The sequence below is a fragment of the Salvelinus sp. IW2-2015 genome, linkage group LG19, assembly GCF_002910315.2.
Source record: "Salvelinus sp. IW2-2015 linkage group LG19, ASM291031v2, whole genome shotgun sequence".
NCBI classification, from domain to species: Eukaryota; Metazoa; Chordata; class Actinopteri; order Salmoniformes; family Salmonidae; genus Salvelinus; species Salvelinus sp. IW2-2015.
The window spans coordinates 32,830,297-32,853,652 of record NC_036859.1 but is presented as its reverse complement, the minus strand read 5'-3'; the positions used below and the strand labels follow the sequence as shown (position 1 = coordinate 32,853,652).

The 23,356-nt window shown below is 40.6% G+C and overlaps 1 protein-coding gene across 1 annotated transcript in view; it reads left to right on the top strand.

Annotated features, from left to right (window-relative positions):
* Positions 1-9,437, top strand: part of LOC111978978 (CMRF35-like molecule 1) — a 27,920-nt gene extending 18,483 nt beyond the window's left edge. Inside the window, exons 5-7 of the mRNA XM_070448984.1 lie at positions 8,182-8,286; positions 8,506-8,555; positions 9,067-9,437. Coding sequence (XP_070305085.1) covers positions 8,182-8,286; positions 8,506-8,555; positions 9,067-9,390 — 479 coding nt within the window. The 3' untranslated portion in view covers positions 9,391-9,437. The remainder of the gene's footprint in view (positions 1-8,181; positions 8,287-8,505; positions 8,556-9,066) is intronic.
* The last annotated feature ends 13,919 nt before the right edge of the window (positions 9,438-23,356 follow it).

Sequence of the window (23,356 nt, the reverse complement as noted above, 5' to 3'; positions counted from 1 at the left end):
TAGCTCAATAAAAAGGCTCAATCAAAAGCGGGTTTGTAATTTTGGACCCAATTACTGCACTATTACAGGGTGGAAATGTCCCAATCCGACCACACCGTCAACAACGTTTTTCCCCCAGGTTGTCAGCGTATTCACGTACGAAGATGAGGGTGTTGTTGGTGGCTAACAGGCAGTACAATGAACAGCAGTCAATCTATTGCCAACAAAAATAAACAGCTAAAGACTGTGCAAAACAATTTCCAAATGTTTTTGGAAACAAGAGAAAGTCGACAATCAACAGTCACTTCCAATCAGCAAGCATATGAGAATGTCAGAACAGTTCCCACAGCAGCGGCAGATCACCATGACTGAAGTGGTAGCAGGAAGACTGTGGCAAGCGCTGAAAGAATCAAGGTGAGAGGCGTCCTACTCAAACTTTTTACTCTACTCAAACCTTGGCTTTAGTAGGTGCTCGCACTCGGCCCTCTCCCCCCCAGTCTGTCTATGGAGAGCGTTGCTCAAAGCACTTAGTGCAATTTGTCCTCTTGTCATTTAAACTCTCTGTAAAACTTAATACGGATCACGAAAGCCAAATCTTTCAATATTTTTTAAAAACGGTAATACTGTTTTAAAAGTACATATCAACCACAAAACTCTATTTCTACGTTTTCTGTTCTTTATCTCCCTTACGACCCTTTCAGAAAAAAATCACAATCTCAAGTATTTTGAACAATCTAGTGAAAATAAATATCTATCCTCTCTCAGCGGGAGAGAGCGAGAGAGAGCGAGAGAGAGCGAAGAGAGAGAGCGAGAGCGAAGAGAGAGAGTGAGTGGGAAAGGGAGGTGTATCTCATGTTGATAGCAAGCCCCAAGCCTAATGAAGAGGAGAGTGTGTGGTGAGTGGATCATGACAGAGCAGTTTGTTCAGGAAATAAACAAAATGAGCACTTTAGATGTTTCTAATTGTTTTTGTATTATGTATTCTGCTAAAATCTTCCTAAAACTGAGCACATATAACTTTTTATTGCTTTATATGAAATTAATGTTTTAAAAAAAAAAGCAGAATTTCAGAAAAGCTGCTACAAAATCAAGCATTTTTGGCCGAGGAAATCACTTTTTAAAATGTTTTTATCCTGGAGGGGCTGATTAGCATGTTGTCTATCACTAGCAGCACCATTACACCAAGCAATGTTCTGAGTATGTGTAAATGTGCAGAGAGTTGATTTATTTTCCATTGTGTACTTTAACTATTTGCACATCATTATCACACTTTACATAACCATACTATGACATTTGAAATATGTCTATTCCCTTGAAACTTGTGAATGTAATGTTTACTGTTTATTTCACTTTTGTTTATTATCTATTTCACGTGCTTTGGCAGTGTAAACATATGTTCCCATGCCAATAAAGCCCTTTGAAAAGAGAGAGAGAGATTTGCACAAAAGAGACAGAGACAGACACTAGCTTGGGGAAAACAGAGCACGAGCAGAAACACTGTGTTAGGCGCTGATTCAGATTTAATGTCCAAATAGAGAGAGAGAGAGACCAGATATTTTAGTTTTTTTTTTCTGACATGGAACAATTTTGAGAGAGTGAGAGAGAGATGTGGTTAGCTAAATGACAACTAAAATATCTGACCAGGAAGAAACCACACTTCCTTCTTTACACCTGTCAGTTCAAATTCAGGGTACATTTACATTTCAAATTCAGCAAGTACACTGACATTACAATTCTCTTCAATCAGAATCAGAATCATCTTTATTCACTATGAACATTTACACATACTCAGAACATTGCTTGGTGTMATGGTGCTGCTAGTGATAGACAACATGCTAATCAGCCCCTCCAGGATAAAAACATTTTAAAAAGTGATTTCCTCGGCCAAAAATGCTTGATTTTGTAGCAGCTTTTCTGAAATTCTGCTTTTTTTTTAAAACATTAATTTCATATAAAGCAATAAAAAGTTATATGTGCTCAGTTTTAGGAAGATTTTAGCAGAATACATAATACAAAAACAATTAGAAACATCTAAAGTGCTCAATTTTGTTTATTTTCCTGAACAAACTGCTCTGTCATGATCCACTCACACACACCTCTCCTCTTCATTAGGCTTGGGGCTTGCTATCAACATGAGATACACCTCCCATTCCCACTCACTCTCTCTCTCGCTCTCGCTCTCTCTCTCGCTCTCTCTCGCTCTCTCTCGCTCTCTCCCGCTGAGAGAGGATAGATATTTATTTTGCATAGATTGTCTTCAAAATACTTGAGATTGTGATTTTTTTCTGAAAGGGTCGTAAGGGAGATAAAGAACAGAAAACGTAGAAATAGAGTTTTGTGGTTGATATGTACTTTTAAAACAGTATTACCGTTTTTAAAAAATATTGAAAGATTGTGCTTTCGTGATCCGTATTAAGTTTTACAGAGAGTTTAAAATGACAAAGAGGACAAATTGCACTCAGTGCTTTGAGCAACGCTCTCCATAGACAGACTGGGGAGAGCAGAGTGCCGAGCACCCTACTAAAGCCAAGGTTTGAGTAGAGTAAAAGTTTGAGTAGGACGCCTCTCACCTTGATTCTTTCAGCGCTTGCCACAGTCTTCCCTGCTACCACTTCAGTCATGGTGATCTGCCGCTGCTGTGGGAACTGTTCTGACATTCTCATATGCTTGCTGATTGGAAGTGACTGTTGATTGTCGACTTTCTCTTGTTTCCAAAAACATTTGGAAATTGTTTTGCACAGTCTTTAGCTGTTATTTTGTTGGCAAATGAGATTGACTGCTGTTCATTGTACTGCCTGTTAGCCACCAACAATCACCCATCATCTTCGTACGTGAATACGCTGACAACCTGGGGGAAAAACGTTGTTGACGTGTGGTCGGATTGGGACATTTTCCACTGTAATAGTGCAGTAATTGGTCAAAATTACAAACCCGCTTTTGATTGGACCTTTTATTGAGCTAAAAGTGCGGGATTGGTCAAAATTGTGAGCTCTCACATAATATGCGCTGATTAGTTGATTTTGCATTGAATTATACGACCGCAGAATTGCGGAATCCTGGAGGGACTGGCTAACAATAGACATGCTAGTGATAGACAACATGCCAGTGATAGACAACATGCTAATGATAGAAAACATGCTAGTGATATAAAACATGCTAGTGATATAAAACATGCTAGTGATAGACAACATGCTAATGATAGACAACATGCTAGTGATAGACAACATGCTACTGATAGACAACATGCTAGTCATAGACAACATGCTAGTGATGAGACACACATGCCAGGTGGATTAAAACATGCTAGTGATAGACAACATGCTAATGATAGACAACAGCTAGTGATAGACACATTGCTAATGGATAGACAACATGCTAGTGATAGACAACATGCTAGTGATAGACAACATGCTAGATATAGACAACATGCTAGTGATATAAAACATGCTAGTGATAGACAACATGCTAAATGATAGACAACATTGCTAATGATAGACAACATGCTAGTGATAGACAACATGCTAGTGATAGACAACATGCTAGTGATAGAACAGCATGCTAGTGATAGACAACACGGCAGTGATAGATAACATTCTATGATAGACAACATGCGAATGATAGCCAGAATTGCTAGTGATAGACAACACGCTAGTGATAGACAACATGCTAGTGATAGACAACACGCTAGTGATGACAACATGCGAATGATAGACAGCATGCTAGTGATATACAACATGCTAGTGATAGACAACATGCTAGTGATAGACAACATGCTAGTGATAGACAACACGCTAGTGATAGACAACATGCTAATGATAGTGATAACATTTAGAGACAGAATACAGACAACGGAAGTTACATACAGTATATACAGCTAGGTAGAGTGAGCATAGAGCTATAAGAGAATGAGCAGATATGTAAATGTATAGTGGCTATACGGCTGATCTTTCCTGTAAGCTTCCTTGTCCTGGAGTCGTAAAGGACTTCAATGGAATCAAATCAAATTGCATTTGTCATATGCTTCATAAACAACAGGTGTAGACTAACAGTGAAATGCTTATTTACGGACCCTTCCCAACAACGCAGAGATTGAAAATAGAGAAATAATACTTAAATAGAAAAATAATAACACAAGGAATTAATACACAATGAGTAACTATATCTTGGCTATGTACACGGGGTACCAGGACCGAGTCGATGTGCAAGTGTACGAGGGAATTTAGGTAGACCAGCCTTTCAAAGCACTTCATGGCTACATACATGAGTGCTATGGGTCTGTAGTCATTTAGGCAGGTTACGTTGGCGTTCTGAGGGACAGGGAAGGTGGTCTACTTGAAACATGTAGGTATTACAGACTCGGTTAGGGACAGGTTGAAAATGTAATTGAAGACTTTTGCCAGTTGGTCAGAGCATGTTCTGAGTACACGTCCTGGTAATCCGTCTAGGACTGCTTTAAAGTCCCTGGCCACTAGGAGCGCCGCCTCTGAATGAGCATTTTCTTATTGGATTTTGGCCTTATACAGCTCGTTGAGTGTGGTCTTAGTGCCAGCATCGTTTTGTGGTGGTAAATAGACAGCTAAAAATATATATTGGTAAATAGTGTGGTACACAGCTTATTTGTCACACATTTAAGCCACATTTATGAACCCTTTATAAAACAGGACATACGGTTATAGGTGATTTATAACAAATGTATGTAGTTCTTATGAACCCTTTAAGAAGAATTTATGAAGACTTTATAAGGTGCTCTTAATTTAAAGCAGGATCATGTTGTTATTTAACATATGTTGTAGGAATAAATTATTAATACACGGTGAGCAAACTATTTATAAATGTCTTAGAAATTGTTACAAAGTGTTACTTTATTACAAAGTGTTACTGAGAAGTGAAATGTTTTCAGGAAGTACTTAGTCAAACAGCAGGACTTCCGTGACTCAGCGTAGACACACTCACTCTCAGAGTGGTTCTCATACACACTGCAGGAGCAGACCTTCCTGTACTGGGGTGGTAACTGGACGTAGAAGTATTGAGGGGACTGGAGTAAACAGGATGTACAGGGTCTAAAGAGACTTGAACTAGCTGGGAGCCACAAGTCATCATGGTTATCCTGCAGGTCCTCACACTGAAGGTTGTCCTTCTCTTAGGTGAGTACATCAGACTGAATGAACACATCTCCAGTGACTTCTCTCTATAGTTGGATACATTTGGTTGTAACATTTTACAGTGTAACTCCATTCACTCAGTGATAATGTTGTTAGATAAAGGGGAGGGGACACTGAGGAACACAAGGTCCAGTATGTACTGATGGGTGTGATGGGGAACACCAGTGGTGTACCAGACCAGAATCCACTCTTACAGTATGTGAAATGGAAGCTGGGGTGTTTGTACTGTTTGTAATGAGACTGTTGGTGTGTCATACAGCTGCTGTGTGGAGTGTGCATGCAGCAGAATTGATCACAGTGGAAGGATATGAGGGAGGAGAGGTTCAGATCAGATGCCCCTATAGAGAGGAGTGGAGGAGCCACCAGAAGTACCTCTGCAAAGGGGTTTGTACTGTTTTAAATAAAGACAAAGTTATTAAGACTGAGGCGGAGGAAAACAGCACTTCTAACGGGAGATACTCTCTGAAGGGCAACAGAGAGGAAAGTGTCTTCATCGTGACCATCACCAACCTGACGTTAAACGATGCTGGGAGATACTGGTGTGGAGAGGAAACAGTCAAATGGAAACTAGATAACTACGTTGAAGTCAACCTTATAGTCTCTAGAGGTACTGTAAACCTTTCATTCTCATCCTCGAACCTTTATCACTTCCAAACTAGACATTTTGTAATATACATTCCTAATCAAGCTTCTGCTATTGACACGAATCCTAACTTGAGATCCTTCCACTTTATTCCGTATTTTACATTCACTTTTGCAAACTTTTGTACTTTAGAATGTATGATATATACCCATTTATTCTTGAAATATATAACTTATAAATGCCTCAGGAGCTTAATTCAACTGTCATACCACACTAAAATTCTAAATATTTGCTTTCTTTGCTCCATTGTTTGTAAACGATGTAATTGTTAACAAAAACACTGTAAAGACTCAACCCATGGTTAAAACTACAATGATGATCTGGTGGATGGTCAGTCCTTGCATCTATAGCTCTGTCTATAAATGTGAGTGTAAGGATCGACGCTGGTAGACGAAAAGCAGGTACAGGGAGAACATTTATTGAGCAACGGACAAGGAACAGGACAGGACAGCGTCTGGACATGAGACAAGGAAGTTTCATGGTGTACACTTTTTTGTCATTGGAGTTTCCAAACCTTTCTTGTTCTGTTATGGTATATATTTATTTGTTAATACATCGCATGAACTTCTTTCTGAGCGCTAGGCCTACATGTCTGTTTAAAATGACAGATTGGTGCTGTGAGAATCCCACTGCAGTGACTGGCTACAGTATGAAGAATGGTCAGTCTCCATCCACTCCATCCACTATGATGAAAAGTATGAAGACAATCAGAAATACTTTTGCAAAGAGAAGACACGATCTAATTCTCTAGGTGATGTTAAAGTGACAACAACCAAAAGCCAGAACGGGAGGTTCTCACTGTTCCACAACAAAACAGACAGTTTTCTCACCATGACCATCACCAGACTAACCCAAGAGGATGCTGGGAGATATCTATGTGGAGTACAGAACAACCACACAATTGATTCCCTGTCAGCAGTCAGACAAAAGACTGAGTGGACAAAACATTAGGAACACCTTTCTGATATTGAGCTCCACCCCCTTTTGCCCTCAGAACAGCCTCAATTAGTCAGAGCATGGACTCTACAAGGTGTCCAAAGTGTTCCACAGGGATGCTGGCCCGTATTGACTCCAATGCTTCCCACAGTTGTATCAAGTTGGCTGGTAGTGGATTTCTACTCCAAATAGATAATTCCATCTCATCCCACAGATAATCAATTGGATTGAGATCTGGTGACTGGGCAGGCCACTGCAGTGAGCTGAATTCACTGTTGTGTTCGTGGTCCAGACATCAMTAGAGCACACAGATCGTATTATCACCATTCAGATAAATGAAGAGCATATTACTTCCTGGTACACATTATGAAGCTGTGTTATTATTCAGTTATTATTAAGGCACATTTAATTCTRTCACATAAACATATTTGTGTATTGTACATAGAYGGATCTGGCGTCAAATCTGACTTTGGAATCAGATTCCCCTCCTCTTAGTGGTATAGTGTAAAGACATGGTGCTCCGACAACACATCTCTGTGCAATAACTACTTCAATACCAGTAGACAACATTTCTGTTGTGTTGCCAAGTGAAACATGTCCACACATTGTCACAAGAACTGTGTTTTGTGGTCCTTTGTTTTTAGTGACACCAACAATAACCACCACCACAAGAAAACTTGCTACAACAACAGCATCAAACCCAGGTTCATCAACACTGTCATCCTTAGCCACCTTCATCTCAAAATCATCATCCATCTCATCACCATCATCCATCTCACCACCATCATCCATCTCATCATCATCATCCATCTCATCACCATCATCCATCTCACCATCATCATCCATCTCATCATCATCATCCATCTCATCACCAACACAAAATGGATTTGGTAAATAAACTTTATGGCTGCTTTTAAACAGGCATCTAAACACAGCCAAAAAATCTGACCAATCAGATCAGCCCTGAAAAAGATAGGATGTGAAAAGATCTGATGTGCTTGGTCAAAAGACCAATTAGTGGAAAAAAGCTGTGTCAATGCAGCCTATGAGCCTTTTTACGCTGCACTAGTTTAAAACCAGTTTCTCACATCATTTTGTAATGTAAAGAGACTGATCTGGAGTCAAATCTGACTTTAGGTAATGTGTATAATGTGTATATACCAGATTCCTCCTTCTGAGTGGTAGTGAAAAGATAATGTCTCTCCGATTCCACATGCTCCTGCAATAATTACTTTAATACCAGTCGACAGCATTTTTGTTGTATGAGGCTGCGTTTACAGATTGTTGGCCACCACATCCAAGGCTAATGTCAGGACAGGAAGTAAACAGAAAAGTTACACATCTGATGTGGAAGAGAGGCAGATCTTACTTCACATATTAGTGTAAAAGGCCCTATGTAAGTTGAACAGAAGTGCTGATTGTAAAGTATGTGTTCTAATGGTACTGTTTGTGTCTGTTCAGATACATCAGTGGTCCTCGTAGTATGTGGGACTCTGGTCATGCTGCTATTGGTGCTTGTGGTCAGCCTGCTCATAGTCTATASATGGAAATTCAACAAGGAAACAGGTGACACACACACACACACACAAGGGGAAGTTACTCACACCCAGTCGTCAATTCCAAGAAACTTGCACATACAATCATCCTTTGGCCCTGGTTGAGAAATAGAGGTCTCATTGTGAACAGGGCTCTGAAAACCACCTGAACAGACTGCTGCAGCCCAATAGTGACATGTGTGAAGTGTATGACACTGTGTGTGTGTGTGTGTGTGTGTGTGTTCCACAGCTGACTCCACAGCACCCAGGGTCAACACAGACACTCAGATCAACATAGAGGTCAGTGTGTGTGCGTGCAAGCGCCTGCCTGTGTGCGTCATTGCATGTCTGTCTGATATATATATATATACAGAGAGAGGAGGGAGAGAGAGGAGAGAGAGAGGAGAGAGAGACGAGAGAGAGAGAGAGAGAGGAGAGAGAGAGAGATATATATTTATACAGAGGTATAGACAGAAAGAGAGATGAGAGAGGAGAGAGGAGAGAAAAAAGAGAGAGAGAAAAAGAGAAAGAGAGAGATATATACAGAGATAGAGAGAGAAATATTATACAGAGATAGAGAGAGAAAGAGAGAGAGAGATATTAACAGAGAGAGAGAGAGAGATTATAATATATTTATACAGAGATAGAGAGAGCAGAGAGGTAAATATATATATTTATTACAGAGAGAGAGAGATATATATATATAATTATACAGAGATAGAGAGAGAGAGAGGGAGAGAATGTTCTAATCTAGGTTCTTTCTTCTCTCATCATGTCCTCCCGTCCCTCTCCTCCTTTTCCTCCTCTCCAGGGTTGTCATGGGGATGGTGACTATGAGGAAATAAAGGACCGCCCCCTACAGTCCAGTTCAGGTAGTGAGACCACCACCATCTACTCCACCGCAAAATTACCCACAAGCCCCTCTAACTCTCTCAACTACGCCTACGTCAACTTTCACAAGAACCCCAGCTGCCCCAATGAAGCCACTGCCATCGCTAAAAAGGGCACTTTTTCTGGTGACTATGCCACTGTCAATGTAAGTCAAAACCCTGCCTACTCTACTGTTAATCATCCACACAACTCCTCTGAGGCTCCTCCCATCTACTCCACAGTGAGCAAATCCAGAGACACCTGAGTCACTGACAACCAATCACAAGGGACATACACTCACTGGCAAGCCTCTGAAACCGATTTTGAGGGGGCCTTTTCTATGTTTCCCTGACTTCTCTCTTCCATCAGATGTGTTTCCCTGACTTCTCTCTTCCTCAATGTGTTTCCCTGACTTCTCTCCATTCAGATGTGTTTCCCTGACTTCTCTCTTCATCAGATGTGTTTCCCTGACTTCTCTCTTCATCAGATGTGTTTCCCTGACTTCTCTCTTCATCAGATGTTCCCTGACTTCTCTCTTCCATCAGATGTGTTTCCCTGACTTCTCTCTTCCATCAGATGTGTTTTCCCTGACTTCTCTCTTCCATCAGATGTGTTTCCCTGACTTCTTCTCTTCATCAGATGTGTTTCCTGACTTCTCTCTTCCATCAGATGTGTTTCCCTGACTTCTCTCTCCATCAATGTGTTCCCTGACTTTCTCTTCTTCATCAGATGTGTTTCCCTGACTTCTCTCTCCTCAGTTGTGTTCCCTGACTTCTCTCTTCCTCAGATGTGTTTCCCTGACTTCTCTCTTCCTCAGATGTGTTTCCTGACTTCTCTCTTCCTCAGATGTGTTTCCCTGACTTCTCTCTTCCTCAGATGTGTTTCCCTGACTTCTCTCTTCCATCAGATGTGTTTCCCTGACTTCTCTCTTCCATCAGATGTGTTTCCTGACTTCTCTCTTCCATAGAATGTGTTTCCCTGACTTCTCTCTTCCATCAGATGTGTTTCCCTGACTTCTCTCTTCCATCAGATGTGTTTCCCTGACTTCTCTCTTCCATCAGATGTGTTTCCCTGACTTCTCTCTTCCATCAGATGTGTTTCCCTGACTTCTCTCTTCCATCAGATGTGTTCCCTGACTTCTCTCTTCCATCAGATGTGTTTCCCTGACTTCTCTCTTCCATCAGATGTGTTTCCCTGACTTCTCTCTTCCATCAGATGTGTTTCCCTGACTTCTCTCTTCCATCAGATGTGTTTCCCTGACTTCTCTCTTCCATCAGATGTGTTTCCCTGACTTTTCTCTTCCATCAGATGTGTTTCCCTGACTTCTCTCCTTCCATCAGATGTGTTCTCCTGATCTCTCTTTCCACTTCAGATGTGTTTCCCTGGGACCTTTCTCCTGGCTTCCATCAGATGTGTTTCCCTGACTTCTCTCTTCCATCAGATGTGTTTCCCTGACTTCTCTCTTCCATCAGATGTGTTTCCCTGATGTCTCTCTTCAACTTGTCTTTATGTCATTTAATTGCATGTTCATATCTACAGATAAATATTGTCTCACTATTTGGCAAGCACTGAAAAAGGTATCACACCTTTTTGACCAAGGCATTATTATAACTGTTAAATAACCATTTTTTTTTACACATTTATAAATGATTAAATAACCATTAATGATGTCATGATAACTCCTTATAAAGGGTGCATTTAAAAACACACATTTTTAGCTTGGCCTTTAACCAGTGATTGTTTTAGACATGCTCTGTGTTTTATGTTCTTTAATTCATCATTTTTACTGCTTCCTGTTTGCTTCTACTTTTTTAATGTGATTGTTTTATTGTGAATTGTGTTGCGATTGTAAATGCAATTGAAATTAAAGGTGAAGTGCAGTTAACTTGACTTCCCTGTTTTTTTATGATATTACCAGAGTCACTATGAGGTGGAAATAACACTAGGAAATTGTGAAAATTATGATAATGACCTTTTTGTGTGAGAGCTGTTTTAAAAAAATTCCTGGAATTTCAGCCTGTTCATGATGCCACAATCTGATCTGATTATAATAGACCAATGACTGGTCATCTAGGTAAGTGGGTGGGCTCTAGGCCATCCTATCAGCCAATCAGGGCTGTGTTTGTTTCCTAACACCCACACGATCAATGGCCAAAAGAGGCTCAGGAAAATACATTATAAAAAATATACTTTTTACTTATTTTTATCAGATAAACACACACAGTGACTATATAAAAATTACATTGAAATGACTGCATGGGGGCCTTAAATTTGAAATTTTCACATACAGTATGTTACAGTTGGTACAAAACAGAGCAGCACGTATTGCACTTAGATATACACAGAGGTTCAAATGTCAACGACATGCATGTCAGTCTCTCCTGGCTCAAAGTTGAGGAAACATTGACTGCATCACTGTTGGTCTTTGTGCGAGATGTTGATGTGTTGAAGGTACCGAACTGTCTGTTTAGGCAGTTGGTACACAGTTTGGACACTCATCGGTACCAGACAAGACATGCAACCAAAGGTCTCTTCACAGTCCCCAGGGCCAGAGCAGAGGGGAAACACAGTATTAAATAGAGCCATGACTACATGGAACTCTCTGCCACCCCAGGTAACTCAAGCTAACAGATAAAAGACCACCTTATTGCAGGATGGAGACTGTGAAGAGACACAGACATGTTTATGCATTTTGTATTGTTTTCTGCATTGTATTATGTGTTGTATTATGTATGTGATACGTGGTTAGGATATGACTTTGATATGTGGTTGTCTCGTCTGGCTATCTTAAGATGAATCCACTGGCTGTGGGTCACTGTGGATGGGAGTGTCTGCTGAATGGCTCAATTGTAATGTAAATGTAGTGCTGTATATTTCTGTATATTATGTACTTTATTTGTTATTTTGTTTCATGTTTGGACCCTATTGTGATTTTTTCAGTACATATGTGGCAATTATTTATTTCAAAAGGAGCCAGCAAAACTAGTGCACTCCATGTGCTCTAGGTCATTGGACACCATTAGACACGTGGTTATTCTTGTAACTGTAATGGCCAACTATGGTTACACCTCTTGGGTCTTTTCCAGAACAGGGGTTCCCCTTTCAGTGGAGTCAGCAGGATGACATGTATTGGTTAATCCTGTAGAGTGCCAAGGTCTGTTGCTATGGTCCTACATGCATGAAACTATTTCTGTGACTCTACAGGTTGCATGTTCTAATATGAAGACAATATGATAACGGTGGCTAAATGCCAGAGGTGATAAGCCATTAAGAGGAGTTACAATGAGCATGACGTAAGAAGGACAAATGTATAAGTATTCTGTGCCAAGGTTGGAAGGCAGTTGTTTTCATGATTCCAGCTCGGCTTTTATTATGAAGTAATAAGAAGTCTATTTGAACTCACATGCTCCGTTATTTGTGAAATATGATTGACCAAATATTTCCACGACAACCCCAGGAAGAGTAGTTGCCTCAGCAACAGCTAAAGGGGATCCTAATAAATAGTAAATACTACTAAATACATCAACGTGAAAATTAAAATGTTTATGAATGTGCGTTGTCCCTGTCAACTAGATACATAAACACACTGCCTCTCAAAATTATTTGTCATTTGCCTGAGAAAATTACTGTGATTGGTGGTCATATGGTGAACTGATTGATATAACAGTCTCTTCCTGTATGTCTGTAACCCTGGTGCTGGACTCCACCCAGTGGTGGTCTATAGTCTTTGCAGTCTTTGACTTCTGTCCTAGAGTCAGGTCATCCAGTGGGACAGAGGAGTAATACTCACCATCAATGTTGCCTCTAAACTGCACCGGGCGCTGGCGAGCAGTACCCCGGGACTGCCATGCAGAAGAAATATCAGCCCACGGAGAGAAGCATGAGATTGAACTTTACTCAACTTTCTAGAGCAGTAGTCACCAACCGGTGGATCGCAATCGACTGGTCGATCTCTAAGCATTTCTGTACAAAGCCCAATGATAAAGCCTTGTGTTCCTATTTTTTTTATTGTCTCGGGCTGTTATTCATATTGGGCTGTTGGCGGTAGGAGAATTGTTGCCATGTGGAACCATTACATGTGTCTGAAGGTTCAAACTCTGCCTTCCCGGCGGGCCCAGAGAGCAAATCAAGAGCACTAAATAGGGCTACCGCTGGCAAATCGGATGGCTCAGAATACCGTGTCTGCAGTAACCTAGCAGGCATAAGAGAAAGCTACAGAAAAATTGATAGTGTGAGATTTAAAACCATAACTAGAAAGAGGCTGTCAACGAATACGGCAAATGGCTGTGATGTGTGGTTGTCCCACCTAGCTGTCCTAAGATGAATGCCCTAACTGTAAGTTGTTCTGGATAAGAGCATCTGCTAAATTACTAAAATGTAAAAAGTAGAACTGCTGTTTTTATGAGTGAGTTCATGTTTAACTTCTTACTCGCCACTGTCAACACTTTGTATTCAACACTTTTATAAGCCACAAAATACACATTCTTCCTATTTCCACTCAGCGCTACAACAAGCGCTGCTGCAGTAATGAATGAGTAGGAAAGTGTATCTATAGGCTAGCGTTGATGTTATTATTAGCGCATTGGGTCTTTTTTAATATCGAGGAATATTTAACTTTCTCTGTTCATAGGAGTAACAACATGAATTTGTTCCTGAGGCAGAAATAATGCGGTGCGACTCGAGTTTTGCCATCAGCTGAAAGAAGGTGTCCCTTTTTGGTCAGTGTCAATGGAGGAAAGGGAGAGCGGAGGGATGTTGAGAGACAGACCCTCAGTCTGCTGCTCTCTCCCTCCGCTGAAACTGACCCTCAGTCTGCTGCTCTCTCCCTCCGCTGACACTGACCCTCAGTCTGCTGCTCTCTCCCTCCGCTGAGACAGACCCTCAGTCTGCTGCTCTCTCCCTCCGCTGAAACTGACCATCAGTCTGCTGCTTCTCAGTCTGCTGCTCTCTCCCTCCGTTGAGACTGATCCTCAGTCTGCTGCTCTCTCCCTCCGCTGAGACAGACCCTCTGTCTGCTGCTCTCTCCCTCCGCTGAGACAGACCCTCTGTCTGCTGCTCTCTCCCTCCGCTGAAACTGACCATCAGATACAGGCATCATCAGCCCAGTAAAATACAAATAAAAAGTACATTATTTAATTGTATGCACACTCAGTTGTGCCTCACAAGTAATACAACAAAGGATATATTACCGGTGTGATCATTCAGCCTACCTCACATTTTGAAATAATATTTTTTTCAATGGCCCGGACAACAATGCATTGGCAGAGCAATTCAAGCAAAGCAAACATGCGATGATAATGTATCGGGCTTATATTGTAGCTTACWGCACAAACCTCATTGCTGCAGAACTGTTATTATTGGTTAATGTTGCATAGGCTTATGTTTTGTAAGTCATGCACAAAAAAAATCTGAGCAATAGATCTCAGCTTGCATTTTGACTCAGAAAGTAATCTTGACTCAGTAAAGGTAGGTGACCACTGTTCTAGAGTTTTCCCTGTTAAAACTATCAAAGTTTCCCTTTACTGTGGCAATTGTGATTGAATCAACGCAATATTAGCCACTTTCAATGCAACATACCGAAACAAAACGAATTATGCAAGGGATTTTGTGGTAGACAGAATGATTCAGATTATATTGCAATGACACGCATGACTCAGCCCTTACACTACACAGACCGGTGCGGCATTATATTTCTTTAAAATGTTCCTACATTCTTTAAAAATGTAATGCGGAAATGTCTTGAGTCTATAAGTGTTCAACCCTTTGTTATGGCAAGACTAAATAAGTTCAGGAGTAAAAATTTGCTTAACAAGTCACATAATAAGTTGCATGGACTCACTGTGTTAAAAACTTCTTAAGGCTAGGGGGCTTTATTTTGACGTCCGGATGAAAAGCGTGCGCAAAGTAAACTGCCTGCTACTCAGGCTCAGAAGCTAGGATATGCATATTATTAAAATATTTGGATAGAAAACACTCTGACGTTTCTAAAACTGTTTGAATAATGTCTGTGAGTKTAACAGAACTGATTTGGCAGGCGAAACCCCGAGCACAATCCATCCAGGGTGAAGAAAATTTGAGGTCAATCAGTTTTCCATTAGTTTTCTATGGGAAAACCTTCAATTTTATCGATTATTTACATTTTAGGGTACCTAAATTTGGATTAGGAAAGTTATTTGAAATGTTTGGACCAAGTTTACAGATAACATATTAGATACTTTTTAGGCATGTTGGGCGAGTTGGAACCGGTGTATTTCTGAATCAAACCCGCCAAATAAATTGACATTTTGGGGATATAAAGAAGAAATTTATCGAACAAAAGAACCATTTGTGATGTATCTGGGACATTTTGGAGTGCCAACAGAAGAAGATCTTCAAAGGTAAGGCATGAATTATATCGTTATTTCTGACTTTTGTGTCGCACCTGGCTGGTTTAAAACCTCTTGCCACTATAGGGGGTGCTGTTTCAACTTCGACATTTATCGTTCCCAAATTAAACTGCCTCGTACTCAATTCTTGCTCGTACAATATGCATATTATTATTACTATTGGATAGAAAACAATCTCTAGTTTCTAAAACCGTTTGAATTATGTCTGTGGGTGAAACAGAACTCATTCTGCAGCGAAATTCATGACAGGAACTGCGAAGGTCTGAAAACGAGGCTCTGTTCTCAGATCAGTTTAAAGCTCTGTATGTATCCTATGGGTCGACATGAACTGCACCCGCCTTCCCCTGGATGTCAGTAACCAATGAGAATTGGAATGGAGTTTCTACGCAGATCTCAGACCTTATAAAGCCCCAAGGAACGGAGGGAGCTCTCTTTTTGACGTTCRTCATGACGCAAAGCAAGACCTCAGGATGGCATTTTGAAACGCTCAGTTATCGGCCTTAGATATATCCGTCTGTAATTTAATTCGATATAGGTGTTAGAAACATCATAACGAAGTTATTTTAAACCGAGTTATGTCAGTTTATGCGAGTATATTGCGATTTTCGGAATTTCCTTAGTATTGCGTTTTGAACATTTGGGCATGTCTGCGCCACATAGCTATTGTTAGCTGCTAGTTCCAAAGTTGAAGAGGACGTTTTACAACCGAGCAACGATTCTTTTGGACAAAGGACAACTTGCCCAAGATTCTGATGGAAGCTCGTCCAAAAGTAAGAGCTATTTATGATGTTATTCCGTATTTATGTGGAAAAATGTAAAAGGATTTGTCCACCATTATTGCGGCACTGGTCTGGCTGTAACGCACACTGTATGTCTAGTAACATTAATTTTAAAAATCTAACACAGCGGTTGCATTAACTACACATAGTTGATGATATTACTCGGTTAACTAGCTTGTCCTGTGTTGCATATAATCAGTGCGGTGCCTGATAATTTATCATCAAATCACAGCCTACTTCGCCAAACGGGTGATGATTTAACAAAGGAGCATTTGCAAAAAAAGCACAATCGTGCACGAATGTACCTAACCATAAACATCTTTTGCCTTTTTAAAAATCAATACACAGAAGTATATTTTTTTAACTGCATATTTAGTTGAAAGCAATTTCAAACAGATTCAACCACAAAGACCAGGGAGGATTTCCAATGCCTCGCAATGAAGGGCACCTATTGGTAGGTGGTTAAAAATAAAAAAGAAGACATTGAATACCTATTTGAGCATGAAAAAGTTATTCATTCCACTTTGGATGGTGTATCAATACACCCAGTCACTACAAAGATACAGGCGTCCTTCCTAACTCAGTTGCCGGAGAGGAAGGAAACTGCACAAGGATGTTACTATGAGGCTATTGGTGATTTTAAAACAGTTACAGAGTTTAATGGCTGTGAATGGAGAAAACTGAGGATGAATCAACAACATTGTAGATACTCCACAATACTAACCTAATTGACAGAGTGAATAGAAAGAAGCCTGTACAGAATAAAGATATTTCAAAACATGAATCCTGTTTGCAACAAGCACTAAAGTAATATTGCAAAAAATGAGGCAAAGCAATTCACTATTTGTCGTGAATACAAAGTGTTGTGTTTGGGCAAATCCTATACAACACATCACTGAGTACCACTCTCCATATTGTCAAGCATAGTGGTGACTGCATCATGTTATGGGTATGCTTGTAACTGTTAGGGACTGGGGAGTTTTTCAGGATAACACATCAATGGAATGGAGCTAAGCACAGGAAAAATCCTAGAGGAAAACATGGTTCAGTCTGCTTTCCATCAGACACTGGGAGATTAATTCAACTTTCAGCAGGACAATAACCTAAAACACAAGGCCAAGTCTACACTGGAGTTGCTTACCAAGAAGACAGTGAATGTTCCTGAGAGACCGAGTTACAGTTTTGGCGTAAATCTGCTTGAAAATCTATGGAAAGACCTGAAAATAGCAATGATAAAAGTCTAGCAATGATCAACAACCAATTTGACAAAGCTTGAAGAATTTTGAAAAGAATGATGGGCAAATATTGCACAATTCAGGTGTGGAAAGCGCTTAGAGACTTACCCAGAAACACTGCACAGCTGTAATTGTGATTTGAACATTTGCAGCACTGCATCTCAGTGCAAGAGGCGTCACTACAGTCCCTGGTTTGAATCCAGGCTGTATCACATCCGGTCATGGTTGGGAGTCCTATACGGCCGCGCACAATTGGCCCAGGGTCAACCGGGTTTGGCCAGGGTAAGACGTCATTGTAAATAAGAATTTGTTCTTAACTGACTTTCCTAGTGAGATAAAGGTTAAATTAAAAACAATTATTGAGTCAGGGGATTGAATACTTATCTAATCAAGATCATGTATATTAGTGTTCTATTTTTCGTGTATATTATTTTTTACAAATGTTAGAATTGTTTTCCAATTTGACAGAGTATTTTGTGTACATTGTTGACAGAAAAAGTGACAATCCATTTTAATCCCACTGTCACGTGTGCTCCCTCTCCGGTCTCTAGGTCACCAGGCTGCTCGTTATGGCACCTACCTGTCACCATCGTTACACGCACCTGCGTGTCATCAGACTCACCTGGACTCCATCACCTCCTTGATTACCTGCCCTATATATGTCACTCCCTTTGGTTCCTTCCCCAGGTGTCATTGTTTCTGTCTGTGTGTTGTTTGTGTTTTTTTGTTTAGGGTTAGGTTTATTTATTAAAACACTCACTCCCTGAACTTGTTTCCCAACTCTCAGCAAACTCATTACACCCACTTTGTAACACAACAAAATGTGGAAAACGGTGTGAATAGTTTCTGAAGGCACTGTAGCAGACGATCTTATTCAGAGCATTTAGGGTTAAGTGCCTTGCTCAACGAGAATGCACAGATTTTTACTGAGTCAACTCAGGGATTCAAACCAGCATCCTTTCCGTTACTGGACCAACCCTATTAACCACTAGGCTACCTGCCACCCTAATTACAAAATCCTTAACAAATAATTTAAAAGTTGTCACATCTGCTCCTGCTACGCCCTCTTGTGTTCATCCGGTGTCTTCTTGACCTGCAGTTACTCCCCCAGTACACTCTCTCTCGCCCTCTCCCTCTCTGTGTGATTGTGTAGTTTGGAGACAGGTGTGCTGGAGTCAGAGCGCATCCCTCCCAGCTGCAACTCGTTCCATAATCAAGACCTGTACAAATACTCAGTCCTGCCACTTCCACTAAGCCAGATCGTAATCTCTGCTCAGTCAGTTTATGATTCTAGCTATTTATGATTATTCAAGATCCTGTTACCCTGCTGTGTCTGTTTCCCTGCCTGATGCTGTTTATCCTCTCACTGCAGTTTTGCAACTCTGTCTCTTATTTCACATCTCACCACCCTGTTACCCTGTTCTGGATTCACCACACCACCACTCCATTGGATTCCCCTCCGGACCTGTTCACCCTGTTCCAACCCAGCTCACTCCAACCTCAGCCTCCATCTAGTTTCCTACAAAGCATCCGAGCTGCCCCGGATCTGCACCTCATATTTCCTTGTGTTACAATAAATACCTTGGTTCATTCATCCCTGTTTCCTCGTCTGAGTCTGCTCTTGGGTTCCCCTGTGCCGCTCCACCTAACAGTTGTTTGAATAACTGTCTATATACAGTACATTTTTATTTAATATGTATTGTAGGAATACATGATTACTAAATGGTGAGTAAGCTATTTGTAAATGTCTTAAATTGTTTATTGCCGGACATTATTATAAAGTGTTACTGAGAAGTGAAATGGTTTCAGGAAGTACTTAGTCAGACAGCAGGACTTCCATGGCTCAGCGTGGACACACACTAACACACACTCAGTGGTTCTCATACRCACTGCAGGAGCAGACCTTCCTGTACTGGGGTGGTAACTGGACGTAGAAGTATTGAGGGGACTGGAGTAAACAGGATGTACAGGGTCTAAAGAGACTTGAACTAGTTGGGAGCCACAAGTCATCATGGTTATCCTKCTGGTCCCCACACTGAAGGTTGTCCTCCTCTTAGGTAAGTACATCAGACTGAATGAACACATCTCCAGTGACTCCTCTCTATAGTTGGATACATTTGGTTTTAACTCCATTCACTCAGTGATAATGTTAGATGGAGGGGACACTGAGGAACACAAGGTCCAGTATGTACTGATGGATGTGATGGTGATCACCAGTGGTGTACCAGAGCAGAGATCACTCTTACAGTATGTGAAATGGTAGCTGGGGTGTTTGTACTGTTTGCAATGAGACTGTTGGTGTGTCCTACAGCTGCTGTGTGGAGTGTGTGTTCAGCAGAGTTGATCACAGTAGAAGGATATAAGGGGGACAAGGCAGAGATCAGATGCCACCATAGAGAGGAGTGGAAGAGCCACCAGAAGTACCTCTGTAAAGGAAGCAAAATGGAGTGTATAACATTTTTGGCAGACAATGATATTGAGACTGGGGATAAAGAATGGACCTCTAAATGGAGATACTCYCTACATGATGACAAAGGGGTCAGGGTCTTCATTGTGAYCATCACCAACATGATGTCAGATGATGCGGGAACATACTGGTGTGGAGTGGAACAATTTGGACTGGACCCTGAAGTGTATGGAGGTACTGTAAACCTTTGATTCTCATCCTCAAAACTTTACCACTTTCATACTCAACATTTTAAATTAAACATTCCTGATGAGGCCTCTGCTATTGGCCCGACTCCCAACTTGAGATCCCTGCACATTACTAAAGATTTCAGGCATATTTTTTATTGACTCAACCTCAATGCGTGATTTATATGATCATCCACAAGATGAAGGAAAAATGAAACCGCGCACTGCTCTTGATAGTATCACTGATCTTTAATAAGCTTATGTATCGGCCTCATGGCCTTCGTCAGAGCTTTTGTGAGTTTCAAAAAAATTTGCACCCTTATGTAGATGTAACGGATGTGAAATGGCTAGCTAGTTAGCGGTGGTGCGCGCTAATAACCTTTCAATCGGTGACGTCACTTGCTCTGAGACCTTGAAGTAGTGGTTCCCCTTGCTCTGCAAGGGCCGCGGCCTTTGTGGAGCGATGGGTAACGATGCTTCGTGGGTGACGGTTGTTGATGTGTGCAGAGGGTCCCTGGTTCGCGCCCGAGGGGACGGACTAAAGTTAAACTGTTACATAGACCTATCCCCACCCACATCCGTTCCACGCATCGAACCGGGTTGAGGTGAAGGAAAAACAAGTGCTACCAAATATAACAATATACATTTCATAAATATTCGAATAAAGTGTGTAAATAAGACGTATTAAACACGTCTGTAAAACCACAATGAGGACATAGACCTACCAAGCCAGTTTTCATTAATCATTGGGTACATCTACGAAAAACAGAGTGATCTTAAATAGGAGCATAATTCTTGTTCAAATTCACAACATAACATACACAGACATTTCATCATTAAGACCTTTAGGAAATAATGTCTGGAGGGTGAAAATCCAAAAGCATTCTCTTTTACTCAGAGTAATATTAATGTCACCTCCCCTGTCTGATATCTTAACTTTCTATATGCCACAAAATCTAAAGGTAGAAATGTCATGCTTTAAGTCATTAAAATGTACTGCGACTGGATTATCCCTGTCATTTCTCGTAACCGTTCCTTCCCATATGTAAAAAAAAAAAAAGAAAGAAAAAATACAAAAAAAGAAAAATAAATAGTAAAAACGATTGAATTTTTTTTAAAATTTATATTTTTTTTTTTTTAATATTTTTTTTTTTTTTTTCAATATATCGATATGCCACTTCAGGACTTTATTCAAAAATTGTTTTTTGTTTTCATTATTAACAAAACCTTCTTCAAAAATACCCACATAAAGGTTAGCATAGCTCGGAGCGAATGTGGAGCCCATCGATGTTCCATTCATTTGGAGGTAGTATTCATCATCAAACCTGAAATAATTATACGTCAAAACATATTCAGCCAGCTCTGTTGGTGGATATTCGTTAGTGTCTCTGTCTCCCAAATAGTGAGCTAGCTCCCCCACATGGGGAATGATGGTATATAGACTCTCGACATCTAATGTGACCAAAATACAGTCTTCTATTAAACCCATTATTGGTGAGATCTTGTTAATGAAGTCTATAGAGTCTTTCACATATGATAGCAATGCTTGCACATTCATTTTAATAGAGTACAAAGATCGACAACGGCTCTAGCATTGAGCCTATTCCTGCAACCACTGGTCTGCCTGGATAATTGCCTTTTGTTTTAGGCTTGTGTAATTTCGGTAAAATGTACAGGCGTGGACATATGGCACATTTGCAGCAAAGATATTCATATTCAGGTTTTGAGATAAGGTTGTTTAATAGGGCTTGCTCCAGATTAGAGCATATTTCCCTTTGGAACACCTGTGTGGGATCAACACTCAGTTTTCTATAGAAACGTTCATTGCTGAGTTGTCTCTGAATTTCTTCTTTATATTTKTCATAGTCTAAAACAACCACAGCACCCCCCCTTGTCTGCAGGTTTTATAACCGAAGATGAATCTTTCATTCATTCATTAAGTGCCTGTTCTTCTGTTCTAGGGAGATTCTTCTGAATGTGGTTTGTTTGTCTCGTATATACTGACATGGCTACAATAAGTATTAATCGAGGAGTTGTTAACCATAGGACCAAATTTGCTTTTGGGCTTAACATGGCTACCAGTTCTTTGATCTGTTTCTAGGCCCGAAAACAGTGTTTTGAGAAAACACGTGCTTAAGTTTAATCTTGCGAAGGAATTCTAACAGATCTACTTTCATATCGAATSGTTTATCTGTACATGTAGGTACAAAAGAGAGGCCCTTAGATAAGACTGAGACTTGCGCGAGAGGAAACAGTGCCTCTGTAAGGTATTTTTTGGAGAGGTTAATTACCTCGTCCTGCTGTAGCTCCGTGTCCACGGCCTGTGTTCCTGGTCTCCTCTTCGACCGCTTGCCTCTCCTACATCGTTTATTTTCTTTCGTGGAGCCTTGTGTTGCTTCCGGGCTAAAAGAACGACTGTGTGCGATGGTAGCTGGAGTCGCTGTCTGTAGGGAATTCGCTCTCAGTAGATACCTCTGTGTCCAAGTTTCCATGTCCTCCCGCTTCTGCGTATCTGCGTTGAAATATTATCGATTATGTTTGTTAAAAACAACCTGAGGATTGATTATAAGAAACATTTGACATGTTTCTACGAACATTACGTATACTTTTTGGAATTTTCGTCGAATGGAACGAGGCTTTGGTTTTCTAAACATAACGCGCAACCCAAATGGCGKTTTTTTGTTATAAAAGTAATATTTATCGAACAAAAAGAACATTTATTGTGTAACTGGGAGTCTCGTGAGTGCAAATATCCGAAGATTATCAAAGGTAAGCGATTCATTTTATTGCTTTTCTGACTTTCGTGACCATGCTAATTTGGGGCTAGCTGTTGTAGCATTGATTGATACACTCACAAAAGCTTGGATTGCTTTCGCTGCAAAGCATATTTTCAAAATCTGACACGATAGGTGGATTAACAACAAGCTAAGCTGTGTTTTGGTATATTTCACTTGTGATTGCATGATTATAAATATTTTTTGTAATATTTTGCGCCCTGCAATTCAGCGGTTGTTTAGGAAAATGATCCCGCTAAAGGGATCCATAGCGCAGAGAAGTTAAAAGGTCTTACTCACATCGTATTTGGAGAGCGTGATCACACAGTCATCCGGAACAACTGGTGCTCTCATGCATGTTTCAGTGTTGCTAGCCGCGAAGCAAGCATAAAAGGTATTTAGCTGGTCTGGTAGGCTCACGTC